The sequence below is a fragment of the Perca fluviatilis genome, chromosome 13 (assembly GCF_010015445.1).
Source record: "Perca fluviatilis chromosome 13, GENO_Pfluv_1.0, whole genome shotgun sequence".
Lineage (NCBI taxonomy): Eukaryota > Metazoa > Chordata > Actinopteri > Perciformes > Percidae > Perca > Perca fluviatilis.
In genome coordinates this window covers 35,526,964-35,540,844 of record NC_053124.1, presented here as the reverse complement: position 1 = coordinate 35,540,844, position 13,881 = coordinate 35,526,964, and the positions used below count along the sequence as shown (strand labels likewise).

At 41.6% G+C, this 13,881-nt stretch overlaps 1 protein-coding gene and 1 pseudogene across 1 annotated transcript in view; both read right to left on the bottom strand.

The window, feature by feature from the left end:
• LOC120570963 (ubiquitin carboxyl-terminal hydrolase MINDY-1-like) overlaps nt 1-13,881 on the bottom strand; it is a gene marked incomplete at its 5' end in the record, with an annotated part of 39,578 nt that overhangs the window by 17,708 nt on the left and 7,989 nt on the right. The window contains one exon of the mRNA XM_039819649.1: nt 1,019-1,161. Coding sequence (XP_039675583.1) covers nt 1,019-1,161 — 143 coding nt within the window. The remainder of the gene's footprint in view (nt 1-1,018; nt 1,162-13,881) is intronic.
• Nucleotides 7,524-8,576, bottom strand: LOC120571410 (annotated as a pseudogene).

Genomic DNA, 13,881 nt, shown 5'->3' with positions numbered 1-13,881 from the left:
ACACGGAAGTGGGTCGGGTTGTCTTGAAATGGGCGGGGCTTTGACCAGTATGTTATTTTAAGCATGCAATTGATATGGGTTGATCAGGGTATTTATATTTATTGCTGATTAGAAAACAATTTACACTGACAGCATCAGCATTGGGCTTCAGATCAATGGTTTTAATCCGATAACAAACGAAGACTATATACAGTTCTGCAACAATGAATTACAACACATCGTTTACACAATTATGAGTAAAATGTAATGAACAAAGAGTTTTCATACTCAACATACAACTTTAAATTTTTTATGATCCAGTGTATTTGATTATTTATTTTTTGGGTTTCTTTCTATTTTTTTTATTTCCACACCAATTATATGTGTGTGTGAGAGAGAGAGAGAGAGACAGAGAGAGAGTGTTTGTGTTAGTGTTTCCTGTGTGTACAACCAACCTTAATACTGCCGTCTTTGGCGGCACAAACTCTAAATAGTGACTGGATTCCATCTCCTCCTCCATTGTTGTTTACGTTGGTGTCGAGGCGTGGTACATGTCAACTGTCCTCATGCTGAAAAGCGTTCAGTGGAAACGGGCCCTGATTAGTCCGAGACCCGTAAGCACGCTTACCCTGCTTACCGATAGTTCTGGCGTCTGGGAAGACATGTCCAAACTTCACACAACATCAGTAAAGAGACCTTTAAATATAGATGTAATACATCACACTGTGTCAGTTTGTTCACAGGAGTCACACACCTGTAACACTGATGCTGCATTCAGGTCTCATGGGAAACATGGGAGAGAAGAGTTTCAGCTCTCGGGTTGTGAATAGTATTTTGGGAATGTGAGATTTGAGGCTGAACCTTAAAACTTCTCTGACTTCTTGAATTGTGATGAAACAATGTTGTGTTGTTGTCAGCAGGTTCATCACACATACTGAATCTGATTTTACATTTAAACTGTGTGTGTGTGTTGTGTGTGTGGTGTGTGTGTGTGTGTGTGTGTGTGTGTGTGTGTGTGTGTGTGTGTGTGTGTCTCCACCTTGTGTTTGATCATGGTACTGAAGTGGTTGTTTCTGAAGAACACAGAGATCTCTCCCTCCTTGGCCGTCGTGTTGAGTTCACACAGACCGTGATAGGAGAGCTGGGTCGCTGTGGACTCTAGGAACTGCTCTGCTACCAGACCTGCAGACACACACACACACACACACACACACACACACAGACACACACACACACACAACACACACACACACACACACACACACACACACACACACACACACACACACACACACACACACACACACACACACACACACACACACACACACACACACAGAGACACCATAGACTGTTAATATAAATGGACAGAGCATGTGTGCACGTCACCCATTGGTTTGTGGAGATCTGAAATCCGTCATCGAGTTTATAGCGTTTATGGGCGCGCATGGTTTGCGGATGTGACGTTTTTAGACGAGAAGGAGGTGGGGAGGAGCCGTAGACTGTTGGGTGTTATCTGACTTTATTTTTTATTTATTTTTTAGTTAGCACACGCTGCTTACACCCTCCGTTACATTACACACGTTCACTGGCAATCTGGATGCAACTTCTGCTGAAAGCTAGCATACATAATTCAAGGTAAGATTTAGCTTTGCTATGTTTTAAATATATCTTTGTCCCATAGTCATATAAGAGGAGTCACATTGTAAAGTAAATGTATCTGATGTTACCATGTAAATTGTCTAACGTTAGCTAGCCACTTATGGTAAAACATGCTAACGTTAATTTTCTGCAAATTGAAGTTTAGCTACGAAACGGTGATTGTCAATGCTTATCATTATCTAACGCTAACTATTAGCAAATGTTTAACCAAGTTTATTAGAACGTTTGGCTAACTGTAATAACCATAAAGCACCGATAAAGTCTTGCTACTGCCTTTACATGCTTTAAGAGCTAACGTTAGCAGAAATAAGATCATTTAACTGACTTAAAGTTACACTAAAGAACAATACACTGTTGTTAATTCATCTGTATTCTCATAGATAATTAATGAAGTACAGTTACATGCTAGTGTGCATATAGATTTAACTATGAGGGGCTCAAATGGAAATTGATGACTCTTTTTCTTTCTTTCAGAAATAGGAGTGTGGAGAGCTACGATGGCATGTGCACCCAACCCAATTCCTCAGAATTAAGTAATAGTTACTTTTCTTTTTCCACTGTGCATTACAGACAACCAACAGACTGTCACACTATGCTCATGATTATTTACATGGAGTCTGGTGGAGATATGCTGGCTCTATACACGCTAAAAGTCCTGATTATTTACATGGAGTCTGGTGGAGATATGCTGGCTCTATACACGCTAAAAGTCCTGATTATTTACATGGAGTCTGGTGGAGATATGCTGGCTCTATACACGCTAAAAGTCCTGATTATTTACATGGAGTCTGGTGGAGATATGCTGGCTCTATACACGCTAAAAGTCCTGATTATTTACATGGAGTCTGGTGGAGATATGCTGGCTCTATACACGCTAAAAGTCCTGATTATTTACATGGAGTCTGGTGGAGTTATGCTGGCTCTATACACACTAAAAGTCCTGATTATTTACATGGAGTCTGGTGGAGATATGCTGGCTCTATACACACTAAAAGTCCTGATTATTTACATGGAGTCTGGTGTGTAGGGTCCACACTTTTAACCATAGTTTTTAAGTCCAATAAATGCAACGTGTTTCCATTAATTAGTCCGTGTCTCACCTGGTCGACCTGTCTCACCTGGTCGACCTGTCTCACCTGGTCGACCTGTCTCACCTGGTCGACCTGTCTCACCTGGTCGATCTGTCTCTGCTGCTGGTCACCGGGGCTGGGGCCAGTGGCCGGCGTTGTGGCGCTCTCTGCGGAGGATGACACAGCCTGAAGTCGGGTCGCAGAAGTTCCGTCTCCCTCGACGTTGTGAAGAGACTCCCAGACCAGACTGTCCTCCTGCAGGAAGCCCTGGTCGGTCACCAGCAGGTACAGGTGGCCCTGGAACACACACAACTTTATCAACAACAGGACTTTATTAACAACAGGTACAGGTGGCCCTGAGAGACAGGATACAACTTTATTAACAACAGGACTTTATTAACAACAGGTACAGGTGGTCCTGGAACACACACAACTTTATTAACAACAGGACTTTATTAACAACAGGTACAGGTGGCCCTGAGAGACAGGATACAACTTTATTAACAACAGGACTTTATTAACAACAGGTACAGGTGAACCTGGGAGACAGGATACAACTTTATTAACAACAGGGACAGGTACAGGTGGCCCTGAGAGACAGGATAAAACTTTATTAACAACAGGGACAGGTACAGGTGGCCCTGGGAGACAGGATAAAACTTTATTAACAACAGGACAGGGGGGCCTAGGAGAGAGAGGATACAACTTTATTAACAAAGAAATTAAATTATTTAAAACACACTTAAAATAAATTACAAAAAAATGGAAATGATTACAAAAAAAAATCAAAATAAATTTAAAATATGTGGTCTGTGTCTCCAGTGTCGTGTGTGTGTGTGTGTGTGTGTGTGTGTGTGTGTGTGTGTGTGTGTATATATATATATCTGTGTGTGTGTGTGTGTGTGTGTGTGTCTCTCTGTGTGTGTGTGTGTGTGTGTGTGTATGTGTGTGTGTGTGTGTGTGTGTGTGTGTGTATATATATATATCTGTGTGTGTGTGTGTGTGTGTGTCTCCACCTTGTGTTTGATCATGGTACTGAAGTGGTTGTTTCTGAAGAACACAGAGATCTCTCCCTCCTTGGCCGTCGTGTTGAGTTCACACAGACCGTGATAGGAGAGCTGGGTCGCTGTGGACTCAGAACGGAGACAACACACAAAAACACACAGACACACACACACACACACACACACACACACACACACACACACACACACAAAACACACACACAGAGATATGTATATAAACACACACACACACACACAAAAAAACACAAAGAAACACACATTCAGGAGACACAGACACACACTCACACAGACACACAGAGACAGACACACACACACACTCACACAGAACACACAGGACACATACACACATACACACACACACAGTTGGAAATAAAGTATATAGATTTCATTGTGTGTTTGCGCGTCTGTCTGTCTGTGTCTATGTAGTGTGTGTGTGTGTGTGTGTGTGTGTGTGTGTGTGTGTGTGTGTGTGTGTGCGTGTTTTGTGTGTGTGTGTTACCTTCACTGACTCGGCTGCTGTCTGCTGAGTGTTTGTAGTCGATGATTTTTCTCCACCAGCTGGTTGTAGCTCAGTTTCCCCACAGAAGCCACCACCTCTGGACTCTGAAAACACCAGATATTAAAGGGGACCTTCCGCTGGGTTTCAATCTGGACCCTTTCAGCGTCCACTAAACGTTCTGACAGACTCAGATTATTATTCTAAGTGTGTAACAACATAAGGGAAGGAACCCCTACAAAAAGAAACCTTATTTAAAAAAAAAAAATCCTTTTAGTTTAACATCAAACACGCCCCCGAAACCACCATCACCAAACTCCACTAGACTCCATTGAAATCAGGATTTTGGTAGAGCCAGCACTTTCACCAGACTCCATGTAAATAATCAGGACTTTAATCAACGTGAAACACACTTCATTCAAAGTCGACACAAACTTAATAAAAACTATCAAAAGTCCTGATTATTTACATGGAGTCTGGTGGAGATATGCTGGCTCTATACACGCTAAAAGTCCTGATTATTTACATGGAGTCTGGTGGAAATATGCTGGCTCTATACACACTAAAAGTCCTGATTATTTACATGGAGTCTGGTGGAGATATGCTGGCTCTATACATGCTAAAAGTCCTGATTATTTACATGGAGTCTGGTGGAGATATGCTTGCTCTATACACGCTAAAAGTCCTGATTATTTACATGGAGTCTGGTGGAGATATGCTGGCTCTATACACGCTAAAAGTCCTGATTATTTACATGGAGTCTGGTGGAGATATGCTTGCTCTATACACACTAAAAGTCCTGATTATTTACATGGAGTCTGGTGGAGATATGCTGGCTCTATACACACTAAAAGTCCTGATTATTTACATGGAGTCTGGTGGAGATATGCTGGCTCTATACACGCTAAAAGTCCTGATTATTTACATGGAGTCTGGTGGAAATATGCTGGCTCTATACACACTAAAAGTAAATAAATAAAATCTATATTAGAATTTACAAGCAAGTTTTCCAGTTGTTCACGTTTGGTTGCCATACTTAATGAATATTTAAATGGCCACCAAACAACCCTTTAGCTTTGTAACGAGGGTCCCACACAGTTGGAGCCTGAAAACCTTTGCGTATGCTACTGCCTAGTATCTGCAACAGGTCTTACAAGTCACTCCAGAGGGATTATCAAGTCACAATAACAATGTTTTTGGATTTAAAAGTATTTATTTCTCGATAGGCGTGACAAAATGTATGAGATAAAATGCCAAACATATCAGATATATTCAGAAATACGATGTCCTGAAGCATTTCTGCCACCTTGAAAGATTTTCTTCGACTTGTCTATATTAACATACAACTTAAACACCCTTATATACACTATTAAGACACCGCTATTTAACAGACATCTTCCTGTCCCGCAGATACATAACGTGGAGAAATACATGAATAACAAACAGCTAATATCTCCAGATCATCTCGGTAAAGATCTTTTTTAACATATCGTCCTTGTTTCAACAATCAAAGGTAAAATAACAGATCTCAACTGAGCACATTGAGAGCTTCTGGGGCTCCCCGAATGGTTTTCATCAACACACAGAAATCATCTCATCACTTCTAAAACGTCAATACATGCAAACAAAGACGTCAAAGAAATGTACAAAAACGTTTAGAAAAGCAGATAGATATCGAAGAAAGTGACATGTTTTTATAAAAGCAAAAAAGTAAGAAAAAGCAACAAAAACGTGTAAACAAATGAAAAAAGACAACAATCATCTCTCAGCTACAAACATGGAGACTAAATAATTATTATATTATTTAAGAGTTAAAACACAGAATTTAACCTGAAATGACTTCTGACTATTTCAGTTTACACAACTCAGCAGAGTGTGTGTGTGTGTGTGTGTGTGTGTGTGTGTGTGTGTGTGTGTGTGTGTGTGTGTGAGTTTGTATGTGTGTGTCAGTGTGTGTGTACATGTGTGTCCACCTGTGTGTGTGTGTTTGTGAGAGTGTGTGTTTGTGTCATTGTGTGTGTGTCAGTGTGTGAACATGTGTGTCCATGTGTGTGTTTGTCTCGGTGTGTGTGCATGTGTGTGTGTGTGTACGTGTGTGTCCACGTGTGTGTGTGTGTGTGTGTGTGTGTGTGTGAGAGAGTGTGTTTGTGTGTGTGTGTGTCATTGTGTGTGTATGTGTGTGTGTTTGTGTGTGTGTGTGTCAGTGTGTGTCCGTGTTTGTGTACGTGTGTGTGTGTGAGAGAGTGTGTGTGTGTTTGTGTGTCCATGTGTGTGTGTGTGTGTGTGTGTCTCCGTGTGTGTGTTGTAGCGAGCGTCAAAAAGCTTTCAATAAAAACCACCGTAAAAAAACATTGAAAATGTATCAAAAAGCATCAACAAAAGTCTTGAATGAGTCAAAAAATTAAAAAAGCATCAAAATGCAGAAAAAAGCCTCGAGGAGTGAAGGAACCAGAAAATATTCTCATTTAACAAGCTGCAATTTAGAGAAGTTTTCCTTTTTTAAAATAAATAAATGACTCAGAATGACAGAATTTAACCCTTAAATGACTTCTGTCTATTTCAGTTTACACAACTCAGCAGAGTCTCCATCAGACCAACAATAAACCCAAAGTCCAGCATAGAGGGGCTGAGTGAATGTGGTCTGTAGAAGGACAGAATACCTGCACTGTGATCCAGGTACACTCCTACTCTGGAGGACTCAGGACCTGAGACGGGAGTTTGGACTTTGTTGGACCAAAATGTATATTTGTTGTTGATACAATATAACGCCCAAGATTTGTCATTTTGTCCAAATAAACATTCCTCCGACCCCCCTGCTCTGCTGATATTCTTGTATGCGACTGCTACATAAACTCCTCCTCTCCTCTCCACCTCCCAGTAACAACGTCCAGTCAGACTCTCCCTACTCAGGACCTGAAACCTGTTAGTGAATCTGTCTGGGTGACTAGAATAAGACTGTTGTTGCCTCATGTATGTTGCTTTCCTGTTCCCCTCAGATAATAACAGGTGTGTTTACGCTGTGTTTGGATCCAGTGTGATGTCACGTGAATATTTTAAGAATCCAGCTCTGGTCTTGGGCTCTGGTTGTGGCAGTAAAACGTCCACTTCAGTCCCTGTCAGTGAGACGTTTGTCCATCCTCTCTCAGGACGTCCTGTAGTTTATCTCTGACTTCTGACACGGCCGCTGTCACGTCCTCAAAGCAGCTCAGAGGAACGGATATGGATGCTGGGGGGGGGGATGCGATTGGCTGAGTGGTGGAGGGGTAAGTTGTGTAGAAACTGGCTGTGATCCTCTGTGTGTGAGAGCTTCTTCAGCTCAGCGTCTTCCCTCTTCAGCTCAGTGATCTCCTGCTCCAGCTTCTCCTGAAGCTCTCTGACTCGACTCTCTTCCCTTTTCTGCTGGGATCTGACCTGCTGCTTCACATCAGAGCTTCTTTTCTCCAGGAGACGGATCAGCTCGGTGAAGATCTTCTCGCTGTCCTCCACTGCTTTATCGGCGGCGCGATCGATGGCCTCCGCCTGCTGTTGAAGCAGCTTCACATCTTTCTCTCTGTCCTGGATTCTCTGCTGGATGGTCTGTCGACTCCCTCGAGCTTTTTCTGCCTCTCAGTCCTTTCTGCTGCAGCTGAGACTGTGTCGTGGCCTTTATGTTCGTCCATTAAGCAGAGATAACAGATAAGCTGCTGATCAGTACGGCAGAAAATCTTCATTACCTCATCATGACGAGAGCAGACGTTCTCCTGGAGCTTCTTGGACGGCTCCACCAGCTTGTGTTTCTCGAAAGCAGGAGATTCAAAATGAGGCTGAAGGTGTTTCTCACAATAAGAAGCCAGACAACGCAGGCAGGACTTGATGGCTTTGAGTTTTCTCCCGGTGCAGACATCACAGGCCACATCTTCAGCTCCAGCATAGCAGTGATCAGCAGGAGCAGCTTGGAGTCCAGTCTTCTTCAGCTCCTCCACTAAATCTGCCAACATGGTGCTTTTCACCAGTACAGGCCTCGGTGTGAAGCTCTGCCTGCACTGAGGGCAGCTGTACATTTCCTTCTCATCCCCTTCATCCCAGAAGCCTTTAATACAGTTCATGCAGTAGCTGTGTCCACAGGGAATAGTCACCGGATCCTTCAGTAGATCCAGACAGATGGAACAAGAGAAGGTTTCCCGGTCCAGCTGAACTCCTTTCTGCGCCATTTCACCTCTCGCTCAGTGACAACGACTGTCTGACTGTCTTGTGTCTCACTTCCTGAGAAATGAAACTTGTCTGAGCTCTGATGTAATAACAGGATGTGATACGCTGTTGTACTTCCCCCAGCATGTTGGTTCCACCCATCTGCAAACTGTTGCTCTGAAAGGGAGGGAACAAGGAAATATGATCACAGAGTGGAGCTGGCTGTGTTTGAGAGAAAGAGGAGGGAGGGGTTATCAAGCTTTGTTCATTCCTGGAAGAGGAGCGCTTTGAGAGAGAGACTGGCTGTGTTTCAATGCCCATACTACCATTAGTATGACAGGGAAAGATATAGTATATCCCAATACATATAATGTCAAATGCAGAATGCCAAAAATGTGTCCTGATGCACCCGGTTGCATTTTGCAGTATACGAGCCAGCGTGCTTTTCTGACCCACAATCCTCTGTGCAGCATATCTGAGCAAGAGGCACAAAGTTCAAGCTGCGATGTTATCTCAGAGTTTTATTTCCCAAAGAAAAAGTATGGTATAAGGAACGCAGCAACACTTGTTTACAACAGAGCTCATTTCTCATTTAAAAACTCTGCTGACTTCAGCTTTTAGGAGGTAAACTCTTCTTAGAATCAGAGGGTTTGGAGACGGCTCCCCAGTTTACTAAATGACTGAGTTGTCCTGTAATTAACTTAATTAATGATGGAGTGATCAGGTACAGTGGGTGTAAAGTACTGACAGAGTACTTCATGTCCTAGGGGCGTAGCCAGACGTGTGGTAAACATCCGGGGCTCACTCTAAATCCAGACCTGCCAACCCTGAAAAACCTTTTTTGAGTAACAACCAAGGTTATTATAGTTAGGCATTTTTCATTAGGTTTTATTTTTATGTCGTTTTGACTTTTTCTTTTCAAATTCAGTTTAGTTTTAATTTGTTTTTAAAGGCGGGTTTGCTAGTTTATTTACTTTTGAAAATACTTAGTTTTTACTAGTTTTAGTCTTTTTTGTAACATGGGTTATTTGTCGGGGCAAGAATAAAAAAGTCAGAAAAACATATTATGTAATAATAACTCAAAAAAGTTCAAGTTCAAGTTCAAGTTCATTTATTTATATAGCACATTTAAACAGCCGCTAGACAGACCAAAGTGCTTTACAGAGCAGGCATGTAAAAACATAAAACCAGCAAGACAAAGCATAAAACACGGAATAAAAACAACAAAGCTAAGAGCAACCTTAAAACACTGACTCAAGTATACAAAAGAAGGACCACCCTAAAGAGGAAATCAATACGCTAATGAGAATAAATAGGTTTTTACCAACGACTTGAAGATAGGAAGGTTGGGGGCTGTTCTAATCTCTAAAGGCAGGGAGTTCCACAGACGAGGTCCTGCGCTCCCCTCTCTGCTGTAGTCTGGCACGAGGGGCTACCAGCAGAACCTGGTCGTGTGATCTTAGGCTTCTGGGCGGGGTGTACGGATGAATAAGTTCGGATAGGTAGACGGGAGCTAAGTTATGTATAGATTTTGAAGACAAAGAGAAGGATTTTGAAATCTATTCTCTGTCGAACGGGCAGCCAGTGCAGAGATTTGAGAATGGAGGAGATATGGTCATATTTGCGACAGTTAAAGATAAGTCTGGCCCCAGCATTTTGGACTAACTGAAGACGGGCAATTTGGAAACTAGATATACCACAGTAAAGTGAATTGCAATAATCTAGCCGGCACGTGATGAATGCATGAACCGCCAAAAAAACCATCATACAATCTATTATGTATTATAACACCAGGGGTCCGTTCCAGGAAGGAGGTTTAACAAACTCTGAGTCTAACCCTGATGTCTGAGTTGATTTACCCTGAGATGGAAACTGAGTTTTCGGTTCCAGAACAGCTGATTTGAGTTGGTTCAATCAACTCGGAGTAGGTTCACTCAGGGTTACGCACGTGCACCACCACTATAAAAAGGCAGCATGAATGGAGCCATGATTCTACGATTCACCATGGTAACAACCACAAACAAACGGGTTGTAGAAATACTTGTGCGCACAAACAGCGAGTTTGAAAATGCATTTCATTAAAAAAGGAAGACAGCGGCTGCTGCTGCTAAAGAGAGAGAATTGGTGTGGGAGAAAATTGCTGCTCGAGTGAATGCGTACGCATTAACAGTGTATTAATTTCATATTTAATCACAGTTAACTTATAATATTACTGGTGAAAACTGGAATTTTTCATTTAGGTGCAATCCTGCGGGCGAAAAAGTAAACTATAGCTAAGTTTCCATCCACTTGTCAATCGAATTATCTGAAGTTCGGTAAAAAAAACTCATGCGAATAAAGCTGGTGAAAGTTTGTTTCCATCCAACAGCTTTAAAGCGAATAAAAACCTCTGCGTGATGACGTCACATGCTGTTTTGCGATTAAATTGGTATATCGAATTGATTTGAGACATTTTATGGTGTTTCCATTCATTTCTGAACTGAATCGCACAAGATTCAAGCGAACTTTTGCGAACAAAGTTTTGCTAGACAAAAGTAGTTGTTAATATTAGAAGCCAAGCTATAGCCTAAGCTCCGATGGACCTTTGGCTGAGGATATGATCCAGCTCATCAAAAAGGTGGAAATTGCCTTATATTTCCCCTCCGGCACCACTGAGAGACAACTCTCTTCTTTGAGCCGTGTATCGCTGTTTGAGCGCCTTCCATTTACTCCGCGGGACGTCCCACGGCTTGTCGTAAGGGGACATTTTAAAACGCTTAACGTGAAAAAGCTTAACATGGTTTAAATATCTAAACGATCAGTCATCACCAGTATCATGATCATATCTTGTCATGAACACTTAAGTCTGTCAATAAAATTAAATCGAAATCCAACGATTATAAGTTATCTCACGTTAATGTGTCAGATAACGTCCATAATATTTGGACATTGGGTTAGATTTGACCGTTTTAAGTGGTTATGATGAGCAATATAGAAGAGGATGTTTTGGTGATGATTGATCGTTGTTTAGATACATTAAACCATGTTAAGCTTTTACGAATAGGACTTATAAAGCCAATGAGAACCGTGGAGAGTCAACCCCCAGCTGCTCCGCTGCCCTGAAGCAGAAACGCGTTATGTCAGATAACGTCCATAATAATTGGACTTTGGGTTAGATTATTTGACAGTTTTCCGTGGTTATGATGGGTAATATGAGAGAGAAATTTGGTGATGATTGATCATTGTTTAGGTACATTAAACCACGTTAAGCTTTTTCCTCGCCATATTAATAATATTAATACGGCCACTGATGAAGAAAATATTAACGTGAGATAACTTCTATAATCGTTGGATTTCGATTTAGTTTTTTTGACAGGCTTAAGTGTTCATGACAAGATATGACCATGATACATCTGGTGATGATTGATCGTTGTTTAGACACATTAAACCACGTTAAGCTTTTTCAAGTTAAGCGTCTAATGTCCCTGTCGTAACTGTTGGTCATTTCCTTGCGAGCTCCTGATGAATGATGGCGTTTCTTAGATTTTTGCTATCTAAAATAGCTGTTATATTTTTCTGGTAAATTAAATTTAAAAAGTATCTCGTCTCCTCGTTTCTCCGCTTACATCTGTTTTTGTTTTGCAAACAGAGCGGAAATACTGGGCGGAAATTAACTGTAACTTCTTCTTCGTTTTATGGCGGGTTGCAACCATAAAATGACCTAAAACTTAATCGCAATTCATTATTTATTCGGCAAATAACGTTTCCATCAGCGTTTATCGCATAAGCCATATATCAATCAAGAGAAAATCCGATGAGACCGAAAGTATTTCATTTGAGTCGATATTCATGAAATTCAGTTGGATTTTACTGTTTCCATAAGGCATTTTTCATTCAATATCACTTAATTTGGATAAAAGCGCGATGGAAACATAGGCTATACTAATCCCATTCTGAGGCTGCAGCACCATGATCATTAACAGAACTACAATGTATAATCATTTATTTCTTTTAATGGCAAAAACGAAAATGATCACATAATAACAAATGTGATCTCAAAGGAGGTAAATGGCAAATATGACCAATAAATGATGTATGTATCATTGGTAATTGAGCTAAAGTAAACATCTATTGTAATATTTTTTACATAAATTGTTATGGCTGTATTGATTTAAAAGCCTAATAATGTGGTGGGTCCACCAGACCCAGGAACATTGGCTGTGGAACAAAAAGTATGAACACCTTACAAGGGTTAATAGTTCTTTTCACATATAATAAAACTCCCCCTCTACTCCCATGGTCTCTGTCTTTCCTATAAACATCATATCCTGGCATGGCAATAAGGGCCTCCGGGGGAGAACGAGTTAACCAAGTCACTGTCAGTCCAAAAAAAATCAATATTAGAATTTGCAAGCAAGTTTTCCAGTTGTTGACGTTTTGTTTGCCATACTTAATGAATATTTAAATGCCCACCAAACAACCCTTTAGCTTTGTAACGAGGCTCCCACACAGGTTAGCCTGAAAACCTAGCGTATGCTACTGCCTAGTATCTGCAACAGGTCTTACAAGTCACCAGAGGTATTTGTCAAGTCACAAGAACGATGTTTTGGATTTAAAAGTATTTATTTCTCGATAGGCGTGACAAAATGTATGAGATAAAATGCCAAAAATATCAGATATATTCAGAAATACGATGTCCTGAAGCATTTCTGCCACCTTGAAAGATTTTCTTTGACTTGTCTATATTAACATACAACTTAAACACCCTTATATACACTATTAAGACACCGCTATTTAACAGACATCTTCCTGTCCCACAGATACTGTCGACCCGGTGTGGCAGTTACGCTGACGTCGCGTCCGCTGTGGCTGGCCGAGCCAGCCCCTTTTATCGCCTTCCCCTCAGCAAACCCCGGCCCTACTAGTGCCCTCTTTTGCCGTACAGACGAACGCCAGTTGCCCGTCAGCGGGCGGATGTTTTGACCTATACTAAAAAGGATTTGCTTTTGACGCTTCCCTGATTAATTTAGTTTATAGAGACACACACGCGCTCTCCGTCTAAGGAGAAGCCCTCGCCGGATAAGGGGAACCCGGCCGAGACAAGAGGTCAGATACACACTACACCAGACGTCCCCAAAAACACAGCTCTTATCCCCCTGTATATGACAAGCACTGTCCCGAGGGGATCTTTAAAACCAATGACTTTTTTTTAGTACTTACGGTCTGTTAGCCCGTCCTCCCAGGGTCACGGAGGTCCCTTCCTTCTCAAGGAACGCCCGTCTTGCCCTTCTTGGTCGCCCGGACTGAGAGAGGGGATGCTCAGAGGCGTGGCCGGCGGTGGGGGGGGAAAAAAACCCCCTTTAATAAAAAAAAAAAATTTTTTTATAATTTAAAAAAAAAATATACTCCCACTAGGAGATAACAGGAGGTCTGACCAGGCTGTGATAGGGAAATGCACTCCCACTAGGAGATAACAGGAGGTCTGACCAGGCTGTGGTAGGGA